The 12,458-nt window shown below is 41.3% G+C and overlaps 1 protein-coding gene across 1 annotated transcript; it reads left to right on the top strand.

Moving 5' to 3' along the window:
• The first annotated feature begins 6,551 nt into the window (after positions 1-6,551).
• LOC130189465 (GTPase IMAP family member 4-like) lies at positions 6,552-11,183 on the top strand. Its single transcript, XM_056408245.1, has 2 exons — positions 6,552-6,616; positions 8,344-11,183. Exons 1-2 carry the CDS (start codon positions 6,601-6,603, stop codon positions 9,342-9,344), a joined length of 1,017 nt encoding a protein of 338 aa, XP_056264220.1. The 5' UTR covers positions 6,552-6,600; the 3' UTR covers positions 9,345-11,183.
• The last annotated feature ends 1,275 nt before the right edge of the window (positions 11,184-12,458 follow it).

The raw sequence follows: 12,458 nt of genomic DNA, 5'->3' as shown, positions 1-12,458 counted from the left end.
ATAAAAAACTAAAAAAATAGGCCCTCCGGACCGAATTCGGCCTAATAATAACAAGCAGCGATGACGGGTCCTCTTCCTGCTTCGCACGCGTCGGGGTGTTGGCCGGACGCCTGCCCCTCGGCCGAGAGCGCACGCACGGCGCTCGGCGTTGACCGTCACGCCGACACTGATTTTACTTTGCTAGTCGGTGGCGCTTTGACTCGAGTGAAAAAGGCTTGTTGATATCCTCAGGCCTTGAATTCTACGAAGCATGAGAAGTTTGGAGTAGATTTGAGCGAGTCCAGGGTTGCCAGCACGCGGCGCTGTGAAAATTTGAACATATACATGCATCATGTGTATCCATGTGAAGTCTAGACCTTGTCATGTAAATTACATGTGAATGTGATTCAACGTGTCGCTACGAGCTCCACAGGGAAGCATCATCGAGGTCTTAGGTCTATTCTGGTATATTTTGAGAGCGATCTGAATAATCTGCAAGGAGCAGTGTATAAAAGTAAAAAACATGTAACTTCCTAGTGCCACTAGTTGGCGCTAAGTCCAGAAAAAAAATTAGCATATGGATGTCTTCAGGGTCATTATGTCATGATGTATGAGAAATATGGAGCAGATTCCATTATGTATGGCTGAGTTACAACAACGTCAATTTTCATGGCGAATGGCGTTTCTTTCCAGCAAAAAAAATTAGCATACGGAAAAATTAGCATATGGATGTCTTCAGGGTCATTATGTCATGATGTATGAGAAATATGGAGCAGATTCCATTATGTATGGCTGAGTTACAACAATGTCAAGTTTCATGGCGAAGGGCGTTTCTTTCCAGAAAAAAAAATTAGCATATGAAAAAATTAGCATATGGATGTCTTCAGGGTCATTATGTCATGATGTATGAGAAATATGGAGCAGATTCCATTATGTATGGCTGAGTTACAACAATGTCAAGTTTCATGGCTAAGGGCGTTTCTTTCCAGAAAAAAATTAGCATATGAAAAATTAGCATATGGATGTCTTCAGGGTCATTATGTCATGATGTATGAGAAATATGGAGCAGATTCCATTATGTATGGCTGAGTTACAACAACGGCAATTTTCATGGCGAATGGCGTTTCTTTGCCGGTCCGGCAAACGCACATAGTTTAATATTTTTGAAATCTTTCAAAGATTTTTCAAGACAAAGGTCTCAAGACCCTACTGCCCAAGTTTGGAATGAATCGGGTTTAAGCTCTAGGAGAAGTTAACGGTTTTACAACCCCTAAAAACATGAAAAAAGGCCAAAAAGGCATATTTTGAGGGATTGATTATAGCGCCCCCTAATGTTCAAACGTTATGAAAAAATCAAGGTAGGTTAAAGGTGTCCTTGTGGACATAGGCTACCAATTTGGTGAGGATAGTCCAAGTGATTTGGAAGTTAGGTGTCTTTACAAATAAGGCCACACCCCTTGGATGTTCATTGGTCCATATCTTCTGAACGCAATGACATATTAACTATCTTTCAAAGATTTATGATGGCATTGAATCAATAATGAACCACAACAAGTTGTGTATGATTCGGACGAAGCGTTTAGGAGAAGTTGAAAAAAAACAGTTTTTAAAGAAATTCAAAATGGCGGAAAATCTAAGTAGGCGGAGCTTAGGGGTCTGAGAGGCTTTTTTGTAGAGCTGGTCAATTCTGACCTGTGGACCAAATCTCAAGTCAATCGGTCATCGGGGGAAGAAAACTATTGCTACTGAAAAAGAAAGTTTGTAGGGGGCGCTATAGAGCCATTTCTTTATGTACTAATACGAAAACTCAATAATATGAAAATTTTCACCGGTCTGCTTGTGCATGTGGAATTTCACTCTGCTGGGGCGTACGGTGTGCGGGCAGACGACGTTTGAACACGACACGGAAGAATAATTAAAGCTGCAAGCAGCGATGAACGGGTCCTCTTCCTGCTTCGCACGTCGGGGGTGCTGGCCGGACGCCGGCCCCCTCGGCCGAGAGCGCACGCACGGCGCTCGGGCGTTGATCGTCACGCGACACTGATTTTACTTTGCTAGTCGGTGGCGCTTTGACTCCGAGTGAAAAAAGGCTTGTTGATATCCTCAGGCCTTGAATTCTACGAAGCATGAGAAGTTTGGAGCAGATTTGAGCGAGTCCAGGGTTGCCAGCAGGGGGCGCTGTGACAATTTGAACATATACATGCATCACGTGTATCCATGTGAAGTCTAGACCTTGTCAAGTAAATTAAATGTGAATGTGATTCAACGTGGCGCTACGAGCTCCACAGGGAAGCATCATCGAGGTCTTAGGTCTATTCTGGTATATTTTGAGAGCGATCTGAATAATCTGAGGAGCAGTGTATAAAAGTAAAAAACATGTAACTTCCTAGTGCCACTAGTTGGCGCCAAGTCCAGAAAAAAAATTAGCATATGGATGTCTTCAGGGTCATTATGTCATGATGTATGAGAAATATGGAGCAGATTCCATTATGTATGGCTGAGTTACAACAACGTCAATTTTCATGGCGAATGGCGTTTCTTTCCGAAAAAAAATTAGCATATGGAAAAATTAGCATATGGATGTCTTCAGGGTCATTATGTCCTGATGTATGAGAAATATGGAGCAGATTCCATTATGTATGGCTGAGTTACAACAACGTCAATTTTCATGGCGAATGGCGTTTCTTTCCAGGAAAAATTAGCATATGGAAAAATTAGCATATGGATGTCTTCAGGGTCATTATGTCCTGATGTATGAGAAATATGGAGCAGATTCCATTATGTATGGCTGAGTTACAACAACGGCAATTTTCATGGCGAATGGCGTTTCTTTCCAGGAAAAATTAGCATATGGAAAAATTAGCATATGGATGTCTTCAGGGTCATTATGTCCTGATGTATGAGAAATATGGAGCAGATTCCATTATGTATGGCTGAGTTACAACAACGTCAATTTTCATGGCGAATGGCGTTTCTTTCCAGAAAAAAATTAGCATATGGAAAAATTAGCATATGGATGTCTTCAGGGTCATTATGTCATGATGTATGAGAAATATGGAGCAGATTCCATTATATATGGCTGAGTTACAACAACGTCAATTTTCATGGCGAATGGCGTTTATTTCCAGGAAAAAAAATTAGCATATGGAAAAATTAGCATATGGATGTCTTCAGGGTCATTATGTCATGATGTATGAGAAATATGGAGCAGATTCCATTATGTATGGCTGAAGTTGGTGTCTTTACAAATCAGGCCACACCCCTTGGATGTTCATTGGTCCATATCTTTTGAACGCAATGACATATTAACTATCTTTCGAAGATTTATGATGGCATTGAATCAATAATGAACCACAACAAGTTGTGTATGATTCGGACGAAGCGTTTAGGAGAAGTTGGAAAAAAACAGTTTTTAAAGAAATTCAAAATGGTGGAAAATCTAAGTAGGCGGAGCTTAGGGTCTGAGAGGCTTTTTTGTAGAGCTGGTCAATTCTGACCTCTGGACCAAATCTCAAGTCAATCGGTCATCGGGGGAAGAAAACTATTGCTACTGAAAAAGAAAGTTTGTAGGGGGCGCTATAGAGCCATTTCTTTATGTACTAATACGAAAACTCAATAATATGAAAATTTTCACCAGTCTGCTTCTGCATGTGGAATTTAAGTCTGCTGGGTCACGGTGCGGACAGTCGACGTTTGTTTTACGAGAAATAAAATAATAATAATAACTCTTAGAAAAACAATAGGTTCCTCTACGACGAAGTCGACGAGGACCCTAATAATAAGCGTTACAATAACAATAGGTTCCTCTACGACGAAGTCGACGAGGACCCTAATAACTCTTAGAAAAACAATAGGTTCCTCTACGACGAAGTCGACGAGGACCCTAATAAGAACAACCTCAGGTTTCTCTTCAGCACTGTAGCCAGGCTGACAGAGAGTCACAGCTCTGTGGAGCCGAGTATTCCTATAGACCTCAGGGGTAATGACTTTATGAACTTCTTTAATGAAAAGATTTTAACTATTAGGGACAAGATTAATAATCTCTTGCCCTTAACCAGTGCCAATCTGTCCTCAACTGGAATGGCCTTGGAAACCGCTGTATGCCCTGGTGTATATTAGGATGGCTTTTCTCCCATCAACCGTGACCAATTATCTTCAACGGTTTCTACTTCTAACACGTCTACATGTCTCTTGGACCCCATCCCGACGAGGCTGCTTAAAGACGTTTTGCCTTTAATTGGCAGCTCTCTATTAGATATTATCAATGTGTCTCTGCTAACAGGCCACGTACCACACTCCTTCAAAGTGGCTGTTATTAAACCTCTCTTGAAGAAGCCCACTCTGGATCCAGAGGTGTTGGCTAACTACAGACCGATCTCTAACCTCCCCTTCCTCTCCAAGATCCTTGAGAAAGTGGTCGCAAATCAGTTGTGCGACTTTCTACATCATAATAGTTTATTTGAGAAATTTCAATCAGGATTTAGAAAACACCACAGCACCGAGACAGCACTGGTGAAAATTACAAATGACCTCTTAATGGCATCAGATAAAGGACTCATCTCTGTACTGGTCTTGTTAGACCTTAGTGCTGCATTCGACACCATTGACCATGACTATTATAGAGACTGGAGCAGTCGATTGGCATTTCAGGCACGGCACTAATTTGGTTTAAATCCTATTTATCAGATCGATCTCAATTTGTATTTGTAAACGATGACGCCTCGATAACCACCAACGTTAATCACGGAGTTCCACGAGGTTCTGTGCTTGGACCAATTTTATTTACCTTATACATGCTTCCTTTGGGCAATATTATCAGGAAACACTCCATAAACTTTCATTGTTTTGCAGATGATACTCAACTATATTTATCGATAAAACCAGAGGAGAGCAACCAACTCGGTAAAATTCAAGCATGTCTTAAAGACATAAAAACATGGATGACCTGCAACTTCTTGATGTTAAACTCAGACAAAACCGAAGTAATTTTAATCAGCCCTGAGCACCTCAGAGATCAATTATCTGGTGATGTGGTTTCTGTAGATGGCATTGCCCTGGCATCCAACACCACTGTAAAGAATCTTGGCGTTATCTTTGATCGGGACTTGTCCTTTAACTCCCACGTAAAGCAAATCTCAAGGACTGCCTTCTTTCATCTCAGTAATATTTTTAAAATCAGGCACATCTGGTCTCAAAAAATGCCGAAAAGCTGGTTCACGTGTTTGTTACTTCTAGACTAGATTACTGCAACTCCTTACTGTCAGGCTGCTCTAATAAGTCTCTTAGGTGAGGTCCCTCTAGTTGATCCAGAATGTTGCAGCTCATGTACTTATTAAAACTAAGAAAAGAGATCACATCACTCCTGCACTAGCTGCTCTGCACTGGCTCCCCGTAAAATCAAGAATCACTTTTAAAATTCTTCTCTTAACCTACAAAGCCTTGATTGGTGATGCACCATCATATCTTAAGGAGCTTGGAGTACCATATTGCCCCACTAGAGAGCTACGCTCACTAAATGCAGGACTACTTGTAGTTCCTAGAGTTTTAAAAAGTAGAATGGGAGCCAGAGCCTTTAGTTATCAAGCTCCTCTTCTATGGAACCAGCTTCCATCTTCAGTCCGGGAGGCAGACACAGTCACCTCGTTTAAGAGTAGACTTAAGACTTTCCTCTTTGACAGAGCTTATAGTTAGGGCTGAATCAGGTTCACCAGGTCCAGCCCCTTGATATGCTGCTATAGGCTTATAGCTGCCGGGGGACGTTTTAGGATGCACTGAGTACCTATCTCCTCTTTTCTCTCCTTAGGGATGAATTTTCATCTCTCAATCACACATTACTAACTCTGCTTTCTCCCCGGAGTCCTTGACTTCACGTCTCATGGGGTCATCGGACCCTATGAGACGGCATAGATCCTATCTGCCTGATGGATCATCGAGGTCTGGGTCGTGGAATTCCTGCTATCGACGACGCCACTGTCCTGTTGAGACTCCGCCCACTGTTGAGACTCCGCCCACTCCTCCTCTCTACCGCCATCTGCCTGATGGATCGTGGAGGTCTCCATCGTGGAATATGCCTACTATGAACTATTTATACACTCTGTCACATTCATTGAATGTATTTAAACTCTAAATCTGTCCTTCTGTACCATTACATCTATTGCACCTGTCCATCCTGGAGAGGGATCCTCCTCTGTTGCTCTCCTGAAGGTTTCTTCCCTTTTTCCCCCCCTGAAGGGTTATTTGGGAGTTTTTCCTTATCCGATGCAAGGTTTTGGGGCAGGGATGTCTATGTGTACAGATTGTAAAGCACTCCGAGACAAATTTGTAATTTGTGAAATTGGGCTATACAAATAAACTGAAACTGAATTGAATTGAATATTACACTAAAGCTCTAGTAATAACTGAACGTGTTATGTGACAAAGCATGTGTGATATGTTTGAGCTAATATAATACTATCTTGATTAATTCATCATTTCACAACCGAAACCTCCATAAAGCTTTAGTTTCACTTTCTATTTGTGGGCGTGGCTTAGTGTATAAAGGGTCATTCTAGCAGAGCTGCAGGACACACTCTGCACCGTCTGAACTTCAGCTGCATCTCTTCTCCACTCTTCAACCCAAACATGGCCAGAAACACCGGTATGTCTGAATCTGTATTCATGTTTTAAAATATAGTTATTGTATGCTGACATAGCAGTACTAGTCTAATATAATGAGATGTTCCTCTACCTCCTATAAACTAATACTTTATGAGACTTACTGGGTCAAACTGCTTATACATTATCTAGTGTTTCTGACTGCAGTACCAAGATTGTAACCTGATTACAAATTATGAAACACTCATAATTTGTTGATCACTAAAAGATTTGTTTTATATATATATATATATTAGGGCTGTCAGCGTTAACGCGTTAATCTATGCGATTAATTTGGCCGCGTTAACGCACTAAAATATTTTAACGCAATTAACGACCAATTTTTTTAATTTTTAATTTTATTTTTTTAAACCGCGGCAGTACGGTTTGACACTGTTTCCGTTTTTAAAACTATTATTTCTCCGCGAACTCGTGGATGAATCAGTCGGGTTTCCTCCTGCTCCTCCTTCCTCCCGTCTCCCCCTCTGATACACAGAGGAACGAAGGGGCGACGTGTCGGGTGACGCGGCGCGGAAAGAACTCGTCACACGAAACCTTCACCGTGATTTGTCAATCCGTTTGTCTGTCAACATTTCGGTAAAAAAACAACCAATGAACACTCAGTAAATCACAAAGGACCTCCCACCTCACAGGTATGGCTCATTAGCAGCCTGTCAGTCAGAGAACCAGAGGACACGGCGCGAGGACAATGAGGCTCATTTCAGAGCTGAGATTGTTCTGGAATGTTTGATGTATAACACGTGGGTATGTGTCACATGCAAAAGACTTTAAACGGTGAATTTAATTTATTTTGTAAAATGTATAAAATGCCCCCAGCCTCCAGAGGGTTAACGTGACATATTTGAATGTCAGTCAGTTACCAAGGCCACTGGTTCTGCTGCTGTTCAATGTTAAAGATGACAGGACCAATGGGGTCTCAATATACTTTTTTTTTTACTAATCTGATGTTTCACTGAAGAAACAATTTATCATCCACGATATTAAATACCTCGCTGGCACTTTATAGGTAGGAGCCTCTTTGAAAACACAGCTCTGTGTGAAGTTTTGTCTTCAAAAAGAAGGAAAACACTTTTAAGCGCTGACATCATGATTAATTAATCGCAATTTCAAAATGTGCGATTAATTAGTTAATTTTTTTTAATCGATTGACAGCCCTAATATATATATATAAAAGATGCATAGTTGAGTGGGGTGAATGTTGTTCTGTTTTTGTCATTGTATTGTTATTCGGGAGGTTCACTTGAACCTTGTCTTTGATGTATTAAGAGATTTGACTGACACATCAGATGTATTATTAACATTTGTATTTGATCAAGAAAAATGTTCATTGTTAAAATCTGAGACACCCTTAAAGAATTGTGTCAGTGTGGGTCGGTGGTCAGGGTTCCACCTTGCACTTCCACTTTCAGCTGACAGAGGAGGTAGTTTAGAAGCCCTGCTGCCTTTTCCTGTAAGTGCAGTGAACTGAACAGTAGATATGGAAGCCACGTTAGATCACGGACAGAAAGCCTGATGCAAACTTGTACTTGTCTCAAATTTAAAGTCTGCGAGAAATAATATCTATTGGAACCTCAACAAACTCCTTCGTTGGCTGTCCAATCAGCAGAATGGATGCTTCTTTACTTTTATATCTGTACAAGTTGCTCTGATTACAATGGGTGTCCAACCTGATGTAGATTCTTATTCAGTGTCACTCATTCTTCTCCACAGGAAGCAGCAGATACAATGATGACGAGCTGAGGATAGTGATGGTGGGGAAGACTGGGATTGGGAAGAGTGCCACTGGGAACACCATTCTGGGACGAAATTGCTTTGAATCAAAGTTCGGTGGAACGTCGATGACTGTAGACTGTTCCAAAGGCAAAGGTACGATGGACGGGCAACAGGTTGCTGTTATCGACACCCCGGGCCTGTTTGACACCAGGTTTGGCATGGATAAAACAACTAAAGATGTGACCCAGTGCATCTCTTACACTGCTCCTGGACCCCATGTGTTCCTGGTGGTCATCAGGCTGGGCAGATACACTGATGAGGAAAGGCAGACAGTGAAGAGAATTCAAGAAATCTTTGGCCAGGCTGCAGACAGATACAGCATGGTCCTCTTTACCCATGGTGACCTTCTTGAAGACACCATTGAGGACTTCTTGAAGGGTTGCAAAGACCTGCAGGAACTCGTGGACAGATGTAACGGCCAGTACCATGTCTTCAATAATAAGCTGACGGATCGCTCTCAGGTCACTGAGCTGCTCCAGAAGATCAGGGATGTAGTCCAGAGGAACGGAGGAAGCCACTACACTACTGATATGTTCCAAGAGGCAGAGAGGGCTGTCGAAGAGGAGAAACAACGCATCCTGAAAGAGAAAGAAGAGCAAATACGCAAAGAGAAAGAGCAACTGGAGAGGAAACTACGGGAGCAATATGAAAAAGAAATGAAGAAAATGAATGACCAACTCCAGGCTGACAGAGAGAGGGAGAGGAGAGCGATACAGGAGGAAATGAAGAGGGAGAGGGAGCGGAGGGAGTATGTGAGATGTAGGGAGAGGGAGCAAAGAGAAGCAGAGCGGGAGAGAGAGGAGGAGGAGAAAGAGAGGCAGATAGAAAATCTGACGAAATGTCTTCAGGAACAGTTTGAGAGAGAGATGGAAGAAGAAAGAGAAAGAGGAAGGTTGAGACAGCAACCAGAGCATAATGATGAGTGTATAATTCTCTGATTTTGTTTTCCTGTTAGTATTTGTATGTGTCTCCTTCTTTGCTGCAGTGAAGTAAACACTTTTATCATCTATATCAGGCTGGTCATGTTCGTGGTCTTCACTATTGTGGCTTTAACTTTGCTGTTTTCATGTGTTTGAAATTATTTTGGGCGACAATCTACACATCGGCAGATTCTTCACAGATCGATTTCTGGTTAATATGGTTGGCTTTCTGTATAAAGTATGTCATATTCAAATACACTTGTCTTACAATGTCTTGCAGTCCTACACTAGGAACCATGTCGTGCTTGTAAATCATTGCATCATTTATTACATAAAGTCCAAAATGTCCCCCTGAATTTAATAGAACTACTGCCTTTTCTTCCCGGCTGACAGAGAGAGGAAGAGTAAAGAAAGACAGGAGGAAATGAAGTGGGAGAGGGAAGAGAGAAGAGCAGAAAGAAAGAGAGATATAGAGGAGAAAGAAAAGGAGATGGCAAACGTGATGAATACTATGAAGCAACAACATCAAAGTGAACTGAGAGAAGGAAGAGAAAAGGTGCAGAGAAAGTATGAAGATGAGGCCAGAGAGGAAGCTGAGGAGTTTAACCCATTATATCCTCTGGTAAAAGCTGGTGAAATAGTTGTTGAGGATGGCAAAGCGGTAGTGTGGCAGCTGTCTCCAATCTGGCCTCGGCTGCTGGCTGGTTGCTAATCAGTCAGCAGCCGATGCTGCTCATATAAAATGGGCGGCAGAGCCGGAGGTAGGGAGCAGAGTGAGCAGAGGCGCAGGTTTGCGGTCTGCTCACTCTGCTCCCTACCTCCGTGTGCCGACAATTAAACATGTTATCGAATGGAACCTTGGTGCTGGTGGGGGAAACCCACGGGTAACGGCCCGGAAGCGGTTACAGGTAGTTAAGGGAATCAAACAATTAGGAAGAGCAATTGGGAGCTGGTTGTCTCTGGCATCTCAAATACAGAGGAAACCTCCAGAAGCTCCAACTCACGGGAATATATAAAATACAAATGATTTCATCCACAGAACTATAATCTATTCCCTGTTTTTAATTACCAGCATTAACAATAATGAAAGTAATTTTCAAAAGAGTCTGCTGTGTATCAGACTTCAGCTGCTATGTGCTCTCCCCCGCTGCTCCCTCCCTCCACCATTTACAAGAAATGGCAGCCGACTGCAGGAAATCGGGCCCACGGTTCCCCCTCTGGGTTGAAGCTGGAAACAAACATGCTGTGAACAGTGTTGTGGCCGGACTCAGAGCTGCTGGGTGTGACCAACCTTTGTTATTGTCATGTGATGATGACGTATTATGAATTGGTTCTGGACCTGAGTGGAGCTTCCCTTAACTCTTGTCCCTTTCAAAGGGGTAGAAGTCTTGAGGTTCATGAGCATTGAACAATCTCTTGAAAATGTTTGTAATATGTCCTTTGGGCATTGCACTTTGTAGACATTCTCTGTGCATTCGTCTCATAACCGGCCTCACATTGAGACCAATGTTGTTTGTTCAGATCAGAACGACGATGATTAAATCAAGGTTGTAGCTCGTTGTCTACCTATGGTTACAGAGAGACACTGTTTGTTTTTGAACATTTCACCAACAAGTGATTGATCTGGAAAATCTAAATCTGTGAATATCATTCCAATTTTACCGAACTGTTGTTCCTGGCCACAAAAGTAACGTAGCATAGAGCCGAGTATATCTCATCTTAACACTTTCAGTAACTATCAGGATTTTTAAGGTGGAAGGTACACTAACAACAGAAAATATGAAATATTCGTTACGTATTTAGTTGTGGTAATGAAACAAACATAAAAGTATTTAATAAAGTCAAATAATTACTGTCGCCATGTGTTTTCCTGACTTCTCATCCTTACTGTACATCAGACGTGTGACACTAACCATGATGAGGCAGCAACTAGCTGGAATAGACATTATCCTGTAACATTTCAACGTAAAAGCAAGTGGAATTACTGATCCTATAAAGTACAGATGCAAACAGGGCATGGAAGGAAACAACTCGAAAGATAGTTTTACAGCATTTATTTATTCCTGCAGAATATCTGTTGTTTCTGTCTCTGCACATCTGCTCCCTCAGCAATGCAAAAAACAAGGATTGTAAAGCCCTCTGAGGCAAATTTGTAATTTGTGAGAATGGCCTATACAAAATATATTGAATTTAAATTGAATTGAATATTCATTATGTCTATGTATTTTTATTATTTCTTTCTGAAGAATAAAATAAATAATGCAAGAGCATTTTTCCACACTCATTACCCTCAGCAATGCAAAATGCTATTGTGATTTAACTTAGGAGGTGCAGAGGATGTGAGACGTGTGAGACGACATTTTCGCAGGAAACAGTTATAATAAATAATAAACATAATAAATAATAAAACGCTAAATACAAATAACATATTCTGATAAAATTCACACACACTCAACAGGATCATTAACAAATGAATTCAATTTAAATATTCAAAATTGTAAATACAAAGTGATGAAGTGTGTTTTAAACTTAGAAAGTTTAAAAACTGCTCAGTTACTCAACCCAGAGAGCATTTTTCCATTTGAGAGAAGAAAAGAAGTACAAGCCAAAGTACGGTCCAGCAGTAATCACACAATGGTGATTTAAATGAATGTACAGACAGGATGTACTCTGCTCTCATTACAATGACCTGGGAACAGGCTCATTGTTATTGGATGGCAATACCAACATGCTAAGGAGCTGGTGATCTGATGAATTGGTTCCCAACCCAATTCCAGCCAGGGGGTCTGCATCCCTACAGCTCCAGATATCACTCTGAGGCGTCCCAAGACAGGTAACATTGCAGAGAAGAGAAGATAACCAATTTATCTTGCTTTTGCTCTTGTGAGATTAGGAAAACATAAGAAAATATTCCAGTCAATTCTGTATCTCAGGGGCAATCCAAGGGAAGTCTGGACCACAGCATATTACCAACATATCTTCTCATGTCGGCCCCTCTGTTTAACTATTCAATATTGGATGTGTGACAAAAAAAATCAACGAAGTAGGATTTTGGTTCTTAAATTATATAAATGAAAGGTTTCAATTTAACCATAAACATCAAATATCAGATTAAATAAACAGTGCCAACAG

The sequence above is a fragment of the Pseudoliparis swirei genome, chromosome 24 (assembly GCF_029220125.1).
Source record: "Pseudoliparis swirei isolate HS2019 ecotype Mariana Trench chromosome 24, NWPU_hadal_v1, whole genome shotgun sequence".
Lineage (NCBI taxonomy): Eukaryota > Metazoa > Chordata > Actinopteri > Perciformes > Liparidae > Pseudoliparis > Pseudoliparis swirei.
This window is presented reverse-complemented; position numbering and strand designations above follow the sequence as displayed.